The sequence below is a fragment of the Terrapene carolina genome, unplaced genomic scaffold (genome assembly GCF_002925995.2).
Source record: "Terrapene carolina triunguis isolate 2854851 unplaced genomic scaffold, T_m_triunguis-2.0 Scaffold112, whole genome shotgun sequence".
Lineage (NCBI taxonomy): Eukaryota > Metazoa > Chordata > Testudines > Emydidae > Terrapene > Terrapene triunguis.
This window is the reverse complement of record NW_020664463.1, coordinates 17,014,739-17,025,527: the sequence shown is the minus strand read 5'-3', so window position 1 is coordinate 17,025,527 and position 10,789 is coordinate 17,014,739. Positions and strand designations below refer to the sequence as shown.

General features: G+C 41.8%; 1 protein-coding gene across 1 annotated transcript in view; it reads left to right on the top strand.

Annotated features, from left to right (window-relative positions):
• The first annotated feature begins 350 nt into the window (after window positions 1–350).
• Window positions 351–10,789, top strand: part of LOC112105753 (potassium voltage-gated channel subfamily KQT member 1-like) — a 117,578-nt gene continuing 107,139 nt past the window's right edge. Inside the window, exon 1 of the mRNA XM_024198667.1 lies at window positions 351–754. Coding sequence (XP_024054435.1) covers window positions 351–754 — 404 coding nt within the window. The remainder of the gene's footprint in view (window positions 755–10,789) is intronic.

Sequence of the window (10,789 nt, the reverse complement as noted above, 5' to 3'; positions counted from 1 at the left end):
ACTTCTGTTACTTGTGTTGTGCTATTTTAGTAACTTTTAAGCCTGTTTTTGTTTAATTGTCATTACATTGAATCTAAATTTTCCACCCCCTCCAAAAGTCTTACCGTCTAGTTACTTCTTGTGTCTCCATTGTCTAATATGTTCTTCTGATTTAATTTCAGAGCCTCTGAGTGACAACAGGTGACAGGCTGGCGGCTCACACTGTTGTGTCACAGAGGAGTTCCAGGATAACGGCAGAAAGACATCTTATCAGTTATTGGAGAACACCCAGGACAGAAAGGACATACAATACCTTCTTTTATTATTTTAAATATTGATCAGGGTTAGCAATACCTGTGCTTCATTACAGAATGTCCTGTGTTAATGGTGAAACTGGTGGGCACTCTATGTATAACCTCTGTGGTCAGGGTCAAAGCTCCAGCTCCCAGTTAGGTCGTCTGAATGGTCATAGGAAGTCTTCAGGATTGTTGGAAGTCACAGGGAACTTAAACAATAAGCAATATTCTTCAGTGGCACTAGCTCCAGATACCATGGTGAATAATGGATCAGGAATTCCCCCCAACTCTGAGCAAGACACAAAGGATTCAGCATTCCAGCTCAGCAACCAACCTATGACAGGAAGTGAAATCCGTAGGACCTACACTACCAAGTGCTTCTATGGCCCTTATTTAACCAAAACTAGCATGCAGGGAGATGTCTACAACTTCCTGGAGAGGCCTAGTGGATGGAAGTGTTTTATTTACCATTTTACTGTGTAAGTACCTATACTTTCACATAATTTCTGATGTAAGAGCTATATGAAATTGTGCACTCATGGTCTACCAGAAACCAGAGTACTATGAGTCAGAGTATGGCACCCTTACTCACATGGACAGTCTTTTCTCACATGAGTAATCCCACTGAAATGGATGGAACTGCTTGTTCCAAAAAGGATCAGGCCTTATACATGTTAACTTTTCTAGTGCAGTTCACTGGAGTCCTTCAGTGTTTTTATTTTTACTTGTGGCTTCTCTTTCAAATACTGTGCTTCATCCTTGCTATATACAAGACAAAAAAGGTCCAGTACTATTACCACACTTTTTTTATCTCTGTCTTAATTTATTTACATTGTTCCAGTAGACAAGGAGATGTATAAGACTTAGTTCTGGTCAGATACATCCTTTGACTGTAGATGCGCATTGATCATCGTGCAGTTGCAAAACTGACTTCAAGCCATTTTTGAAGTCAACTTGTTGTACAAACACCTGAACACTTTACTTCTAATTTAAGTTTGGATTAATTTACACAACTTGGAGTTATCAGTATTAGATACGAACTTTGCAGCAAGTTAGCCTTTTTACCACATGTGCAGTACACAGTGAGAGGAAATGAAGGCTTTGATTTATCTGTGTAGTAGCAAATTAATACAGCTGTTAATATTTTCTTTGAGCTGTTTATAGCATCCACCAGGACAGTACAGTTCAGTTATCACTTCATATGCTGCTTAAGGGCAGCAGCGAGCCCCCTCCCCGCCCAGATTAACAGACTCGTGCTTGTGGGGCTCATGCGACCATGCTAAAAATAGCTGTGTAGACATTGCAGCTCAGGCTGAAGCTTGGGCTTTGAAGCCTAGGGAGAGGGGTGGGCTTCAGAGGCCAAGCTCCAGCCCGAGCTGAAATTTAAAAATGCAGTCCACAAGGCTATTTTTAGCGTGGTAGCGCAAGTCCTGTGAGCCCCAAGGCCGGCATTAGGGGTGGGCCACCCAGGCAACCGCCCAGGGTGCCATGGTCAGGGGGGCGCTGTGCAGCAGCGCAGAATGCGCGCTGCCAATGTAGTGTCGGAAACTGCTCTTGGCTGGCAGGGGAGTGCCGCGTGGGGGGGGATACCCAGATTTCTCCCTGCTTTCTCCCGACAGAGGAACATGGGGGGACAGTGATGACGCACAGATACTGTTTGCCTCCCCAATGTTCCTCTGCGCCCCCTAGGGGGCTGTAAGTGGGGAAGTGAGGAGCAACACCAAGCGCTCCGTGCATCCAGGTCACAGCCCAGGTGGGGAAAGTGACCTGGATGCAGGGAGCCCTGATGTTGCTTCTCCACTCACAGCCCCCTAGGGGCACGCGGAGGGGCAGCGTTGGAGGGGGGGAGTGAGCAGCAATGCCAGCTGCTCCGTGCATCCAGGTCAATTTCCCCGGGTGGGCACAGAAGGGGAGTGCAGGGATTAGGAGACGCAGGAGGGGAGTGCAGGGGTTGGGGCGAAGCGGGCAGAATGCAGGAGTTAGGGGCACAGGAGAGGGGTGGGGAGCCTGGGGAATCCATGGGGCCAAGGGAAATGGAGGGCACCCATGGGGCCAGGGGAACCAAAATACAAGTTCACCCAGGACGCCATTTTCCCTAAAGCCGGCCCTGGCGAGTCCTAATCTGTCGACCCAGGCTGGGAGGATCTCTGCCAGGGGCTGGGAGGATCTCTGCCAGGGGCTGCCATGGGTCATACCTTAACAGTAACTATTATTTGTTTTTTGCTACAGTAAAGGGCCTGTTCGTGCTCCCATTGAATCAAGTGGGAGTTTCATCATTGACTGGAATGAGATTAAGATTGAGCCACAAAAAAAAAAAAGTCTTTGTTATGAAGAAAAGTGGAGCATATACCTCTTGTGTTTGTCTCAGGTGCTTTCTTAGGACCTGAGCATGCATTCCTTATCCTAAGAAAACAATCATTCATTTCAAGTAAGCAAGAGAATGTCAAACACCTACTTTTTGGAAAAAACACTTAGAAAGATACAGCAATGTTTTAAAATGAGGGTAAACCATGAAGCCTCTGTTAGTCATAAAGTAGATAGTCTTATTACTATTTATTTCCTTTCTGCCTCAAGATTATCTTGGCTTTTATCACATGATGTTTTGATTCATGAAATTTTGCCAAGTAAACGGATAGGGCCTCTTTCAAGGACTATACTTATAGTATATAATCATGCCTAAGGCTTAAACAGATTTCATTTGTATAGATTTAAATATGTGAATGGTCATGGTTTAAGCCTATTTGATGTTGGGATTTATTTGTCTCACTAAAATGCGTTTGAGATATGAAATACCGATGATGAGGGCAAACTAAGGCTGACCTTTAATTTGTGCTTGTGGCAGTGATTTTTTTAAAAACTAGACCGCAGTTGGGGGAAACCACTGGAGTTAATAGAAATTTTTTTTTAATTTTTTTAGCGGCATAATGATTTTAGTAAAACTAAAACCCATTTAATTCCCCCATTCACCCCACTTTTAAAAACTTTTCACCAAGAAGTGCTTATTTTTATTAAAAGAAAACTTGTATATGATTCTTTAGACATTAGTTGCATCTAAGTGTCCACTTAAGTGCTTTAGCTCCCTAATGATCATATAGTATATACATTTACAGTACAAGGATTTTTACAAAGTGTAGATATATCATACAATAGTAAATATGATTAAAGGACATAATGACATGAATAAAAACTGAGTATCAAAATTTTAAAAATGTTGCCCATTTCATTTATGCATTACAGGCATAATTAATTTGTAAGCAATCCACATGTTACATGGATCATTAGGATCTTAACTCTCTTCTTCCTTGTATATAACTGAAGTTTTATGACTAAATCTATCTGTGTAGAATGTGGGGAATTAGATGCACAACTTTCATTAACTCTCCTCAAATTCTCCACATACTACTGTGACAACATTAGTCATTTACAAACCTGTGGGGAACTTATATCCAAATGGGACCGGAGTCAGATTAAAAAAAGACAGGTACTTCCAGTTCAGCTATGAAACGTGCACATACTATGAAAAAAGACAAGGCAAGGTGAACACAAGTTCTGTGGAACTTGCCAACCCTCTTGTATTCTGAAATTACTATGACAACCTACTGTCTCATGTAGTATTTATAATTCCCCTGGTATCTCAAACTTTTTTTAAAGCAACAAACTTGATCAGATATGATTCAAAATTTACTAATTACTCCTTAAACTGTTGTAACCTGTGTGTTAGAAAACCAGAAAAGGGAACAGATTTTTTTTCTTAATTAAATCCACGTTAGCTAATTTTCTCAGTGGAATTATTCCAGATTTACACTGGTGTAACTAACTTCATGATTACACCCAAAACTTAATCGATCAACCATTTTGAAGAATGGGTATGCTTAGGAATTTTCCCATCCCTGCCCCCTATGTCTTACATATTTACTTACAAATTAAGACCCCAATCCTGCAAATCCTTAGTTACCCAAGTAGTTCTCACATTTGTTAGGACTGTTTGGACAAGTGAACTCTGAAAGCACTCTCATGAACAGAGTGAAAGATTACATTTGTGGTCAGAAGGAGAATAGAGGGCAGCAGAGATAGCAGTGGTGCACAGTATGTGGTGTCTTGATTCTCTTTTGTACCAACCATTTTTCTGCTCCTACTGAAGCTCCTTAAAGTACTGGGTATCAATATATCTTAGAGTCCAGCTGCTGACCATATGGTCTTTAGTCCAGACACAGGAGTGCCTTGCTTGAATTTGAGTTCTCAACTATTGTATGCATTTGCTTAAATCCTAGTCACATGCCAAGATAGCACTGTATAACCCTCAGATTTTGTTTTTGAAGTAGTTGTGTGACGTGTAATTTTGATCCTGGAGTATTGTAGCATGGCAGACAAATTCACTTTAATAAGACATGGGTATTGTGTTTCCCCCTTTCTGCACCAAAGTTTTGCTTTTTATCCCTCCAATTACTTTCTACTATGTGCATAAAAAAAGATGAAAGAAGATTATATTTAATTAAAGTTACTATGCAAATCCAGACAGCTAGATCCTGTAACTATGATTGGGACATCTTATATGTTTTATATCTTGGTGAAACATTTTGTTAGTTTGCAGATTGAATAACAAGTGGCTGGATTATAATGTAAAATACTGTTAGGTTTCTTAAACATCTCATTTAGCATAGGCATGCCCATTGGCTGGAAAGAGATACGGGCAGCCAATTTTCCACAATGACAAAATTATTCCACCCCAATTTAGGAATCAAATAACAATGAACACAAAGCATAGTACAATACATTTTATCTGACTAATGTTCTAGACTATGTCACAGGGTATGCTATGTGTCCAGGTCTTTGGGGACCTCCCAAGAGTTTGGTGACAGACATTCATTAGGATTCAAATGCACAGTGCAGTTTTCATGGCAGGTCTCAGGAGCAGAGAAGCAGACTGGGAAGGGGTAAGTGGTCAGAAAATAGATGCAGATGAGGCTCACTAAAATGAAGTCCCAGGTGGCAAATATGAAGACAGGAAAGTTGTGGCTGGTGGTGGGGAAGTGGTTTTTGTTATATGTGCACCCTAGAAAAGGAAATGACTTTGATTTAGTTGCTTGTTCATATCCTCGCATGGAGATAAGTATTCTGTTCTGTTCTGACTGCAAGTGATAGAGAGGCCACTCTGTGTCAGATACAGTGAGCTGAGCAGCACCTAACAACAAGTAAGATATAAAATTATTTTCATTAACTGCAACTGGAATTTCTTAGCTACTAATAAATGGTGGCCACCCTGTTGGAAAACAAGGACATTTATAGCAACAGCAGTACAGAAACCTAACATAGAGTTGAGGGTCAAACCCTGTTATCTTTATTCACTTGTGTTGTCCCATTAAAACTTTTCTGTCATTGAAACTTAATATAAGAGTTGACCAAAAGGAAACCTGTACGTATTCTGATTTGGAACTGTTTGCTATTGAAAAGAGAACTTGCATATTCAATACTAAAATGTTTCTTATTCACACGATGATCTTCTGCTATTAAACCAGTATTATGGCAGGTTGGGAATTGCTGTAGTCTGTTACCCTTGAACCAGAGATTTTCCAAGTAAAATGGACATTGCCAGCCATCAAGATAGAAGTGCAAATATTAAATTTATTTTTTAAATATTCAAATAATTTCACAGTTTACACTTGGCAATTAGTATACCACAGATAGTCTCTTGAAGATAAGAGACTTCGATGGTGGAAAAGTGATCATCTCCAGCTTAAAGGAAAGTTAAACCAAGAGAACCACTACTTTGTAATCATATACCGTATAAATGACCAAGTTCTGCCCTCACACTAGTGTCAATCAGGTGTAACTCCACTCAGTTAAAGAATGAAGGTCATTTAAAGTCAATGGAATTTACACTAGTGTAAATCAGAGCAGGGCTTGGCCCATTAGTTTCAGACACAGAAGTCAGAAGTTGAGTACAAGTCTGAAGATAAGTGTGATGCACAGTGGTCTGTGTATCTAACAGTGCTTTTTGAAAATTGGAAAGATCCTTCACTTACAGTTAAGCTTGTTTCTATGGGCAGATCACAACTCCTCTGATCTGCACATAAAGAGGTCCTCCATGTGTGGATCTACACACTTTTGCATAGAAGAGAAACTCAGGTACTTTCAAGATGCCATGTCCTTCCCACCACTGCATCCTGCAGAGGTCTGTCTGCACTATTCTGTGTCCACATGAAGGGAGCAGTCAGACTCAGGGAGGGCTGTGGGGATGCCTACTGTTTCCCCCTCTTTCCCCATCAAATGTTGTATATATGCTCAGTACAGCTCATTAACCATACTACAAGATGCCCAGGTGGAGCTGCCACAGGCTGGAGCTGATGTGTGGGGCTCAGGACCGACATTAACTACTCTGGCCTCCCAGGGCTCCCTGGAGGGAGAGCTTAGCAAGGGCCCTGTAGCCTTTCCTACATGGATGTAAACACCACTTTCCCAATAACTTGCTGTGGGGTAATGTGCAGATTTCCATGGGAAGTGTTCCTTTTTTACATAGGGGTGAGAATCTGGTCCCTTTTGACTTCTAAGTCAAGGTTTATATTTGCATCAGAAACCTTTTACATTTGTATTTATTTGTATTATGGAGCAATGTAAAAATGTGAAATTGATGGTACTATTAACTTATCACAGACACTGTTACTGTCCAACATGGATGAGTTAATATTTAGTACAGTCGGCTTAGTCACTGAAAATAATTTAGATGGAGGTGTCGGGGAAGGGACATCAGGATGGCTCAGGGATTTATCGTGAGAGAGTGAACCTTTCACCTGTAGGCAACTGGTTTGAGTCTGGGCCAAGTCAGTAGTGAAGACGACTTAATGTCTGTTGGGGGAGATATGAAAGAAGTTTTTGGCCTCAGTCGAGTTCTCAGTGAACAAATGTTCACATTATAATCACTGGTATAGTGAGCACAGGTTGGAACCCACGTTGGCACTCAGCAGGGAAAACAAGTACTGTTTGTATGAAAAGGGAGACGAAATTCTTGTCTATGTTCCTGGCAAGTGGGGGTGTGAATCTTCCCTGCACTAGCCTGCCATAAACCATCTGTCCATGTGAACCCTGCTGACATGCATTAAGAGTTCATTAATGAACTTTGATCTTGTCCTATTTGAAAGGGGACTAGATCAAAGCATATTAACGAACGGTTAACAGGCATCAGCAGGGTCCCCATGGATAACTGGTCCATACCAGGCTAGTACAAGGTAACTTCACACGCACAGCTTGGCCTAGGGTTTAGTGCAGAGGACTAGGTGACAGATTCCTGGGTTCTGTTCCCACCTATGCTATTTTCTTGTTATGTGACCTTGAGAATGTTAAAGGTTACTTTATACAGATGGTTAAACTACAGCATGATGACTGCAATACCTTCTTCACAGGGGTATGCTGAGGTCTAAGTAGTAATCAAAAAGGGCTTTGAGTGAAAAATACTGTATATGTTCTAAATAATAAAAATCTTATTCTTAGAGCAAACATCCCAGATTACTTCACCTAGGTGTATTCAAAAAACAAATAAATGAACACCGGCCTTCCTCATTCCTTAAGTATCTTGTCAGATAAGAGCTATGCAGCTCCTAAGGAGCACAGCAGAGGGATTTTGTACTGCAGACCTCGTGGTATAGGGATGGGAAATTCTAGGACAGGGATTGGCAACCTTTGGCATGCAGTCCGCCACGGCAGGAAGCGGCGGCCAGCATGTCCCTCGGCCCGCGCCACTTCCCGCAGCCTCCATTGGCCTGGAGAGGTGAACCGCAGCCAGTGGGAGCCGCAATCGGCCGAACCTGCGGACGTGGCAGGTAAACAAACTGATGGGCCCTGGTGGGCCGCATGCCAAAGGTTGCCGATCCCTGTTCTAGGATTATCAAGCCATACATGGTCACATTATGGAGGGTTTTTTTTCCTTTCAACCCCCTCCCCAGCTCAGACTGTATATATATTTTAAAAACCTATATTAAGAGAACTTTAAGATCCCATGGTGAAGCAGTCAAGTCAGAAAGTGACCAAGACTGTATGCACAAATTTAATTGACCCCTGGCGTATCTTCATTATACTTCAGTACTTCACTTTATATGATCACATATTGTTTCACATCTAACTTATCAACAGCTTTTTTCTATCTATTTTTATCTACTTTTGAATCTGAGTTGTAAAATTGATCAGCCATAGCAAGACCCCTGTTGGAATTAATGGAATCTCCAGCTGTTCTCTCTTTTCAGGGTATTAGAAACTCTGCTTGGGATAGGGTTTTCCACAACCTTAGACACAACCAAGCTGTGTAGCATCTGAAGTAATACTTCATGTATGTCAGACAAACCCTTATAGTCATTTGAGAAGTATGGAATAATCAGTTGCATGTGGTGTAAAATGGTGCAAGTATAACTACAAAGAGTAATAGTGAATGTTTGTTGGCATGTAGCACGGCATTTTAGGCCCTAGATTGCCACTAAGTTAGCTTAGTTAACTGTCTCTTTCAGACTATATCCAATAAATGCCGAGCTGCTGCTTGAGAAGAAATTGCATAGTACATGGCTAGTTCCCATTGATTTCTATGGGAGTTAGGCACCTAAATACATGCCTTAGAGAAAAGATTAAAAGGTGTGTCAGTAAAGATACTGAATCATTATAACACTGAAAATAAGTACACAAGAATGAAAGTATATCAAGGGAAAAGATATGGATGTAAATCTAAGTTCTTTGTAAAAATTCTGTGAAATAATGTGATCCAGTAGTTGAAGGCTGTATCATAATGTATATAAATATGAAACAGAGTTAAGGTTGCTAGGGCACCCTAAATATTGCCTTTTCCTGAGCTGAGTATTTAACTATTCATCCTTACTTTTCTCATGTTATTGTATTCCCTAAATTTAGTGTAGGAAATACTGTGGTAATGTTAATGACTAAGGCAACTGAAAAATTAAGGGCTGCTGCTACAGTTTACATTTAAAAAATATTTAAGTATTGTCATGTTTCAGAGCTCATTAGTGGGGTCTACTTAAATCACGGAGAAATAACACTTTTTGCAGGTTGGTCATGACATAAATAGCAAATTTCATGGATGTGTTACACATCTGCAAAAAATGCTATTTATTCCGTGCCAACCCATGAAATATATGTGATTTCTCCGAAGTGTTTCTCAAACTGGGGGCCCTGACCCAAAAGGGGGTCGCAAGCCTATTAGGGGGTTGTGCTTTTGCCACCCTTACTTCTCTGCTGCTGCTGGCGGTGGCACTGTCTGAAGCAGGGTGACAGGTGAGTGGTGGCTGCTGGCTGGGCACCCAGCTCTGAAGGCAGCGCCGCCACCAGCAGCAGCAGAGAAGTAAGAATGGTGTGGTATTGGCACCCTTACTTTTGTGCTGCTGCAGGCTGTGGCGCTGCCTTCAGAGCTGGGTGCCCGGCCAGCAGCTGCTGCTCTGCCTTCAGATTCACAGAGAAGACCATATTTCATGGGGGAGACCAGATTTCATGGCCCGTGACGCGATTTTCACGGCTGCAAATTTGGTAGACCCCTAATCATTAGCAGTAAATAGTTCTTACATGGAAAATTATAGAAGGCTTGAACTTGTGGACTTTCTGTAGACTACCTCTAATGTAACAACTCTCATTTAGTAATACTTTTAGCAGTGGTTTTCAACATTTTTTTCATTTGCAGACCCCTAAAAATTTTCAAATGGAAGTGCAGACCCCTTTGGAAATCTTAGACATAGTTTGTAGACTCCCATAGGTCCACAGACCACAGGTTGAAAACCACCGCTAAAAGCATTCAGCAAGTAAATTAGCATAGTGTTTCTCTTACTGTTATCAGTAAATGGAACTTGCAGCCCATTATTTGTAATTTTTTATCTCTAGGGTGCCCTCTAATTCCCTTTTGGATCCTTGGAACAAGTATCTCTAGAGTGCAGACAGATATTTTCCCCTTAACAGGAGTCCCCAAATGATGTGATTGCTATATGCACCACATAAATAACACCTAAAGTTCAAAGCAATAAGGAGCATATGGCTGCATGTGAGAGTCTCATGACTTCAAAATCAAAATTCAGATTTGAATGTGGCAATAGTCTCATTAAGGTATTCCATAGAGAGGGTTTAATTGAGTAATTGCTTGTACTGGTAAGAAACACTATTTAGAATTTTTACTCAGAAGTTGGGCTGCCAAGTGTTCTGAATTAGAAATGTACTAGTTATATTTGGCATACGCACCAGTTGCAGACCTGTCTGTTGATAGGTTTTTCCCCCTGGTATAGCAGACTTTAGATGCTAGGGCAGGGATTGGCAACCTTTGGCCTGCGGCCCGCCAGGTAAGGTGGCGGGAAGCAGCAACCAGCACGTCCCTCAGCCTGCGCCACTTCCCGCCACCCCCATTGGCCTGGAGCGGCGAACCACGGCCAGTGGGAGCTGCGATCGTCCGAACCTGCGGACACGGCAGGTAAACAAACCGGCCCAGCCCACCAGGGGGCTTACCCTGGAAGGCTGTGTGCCAAAGGTTGCCGATCCCTGTG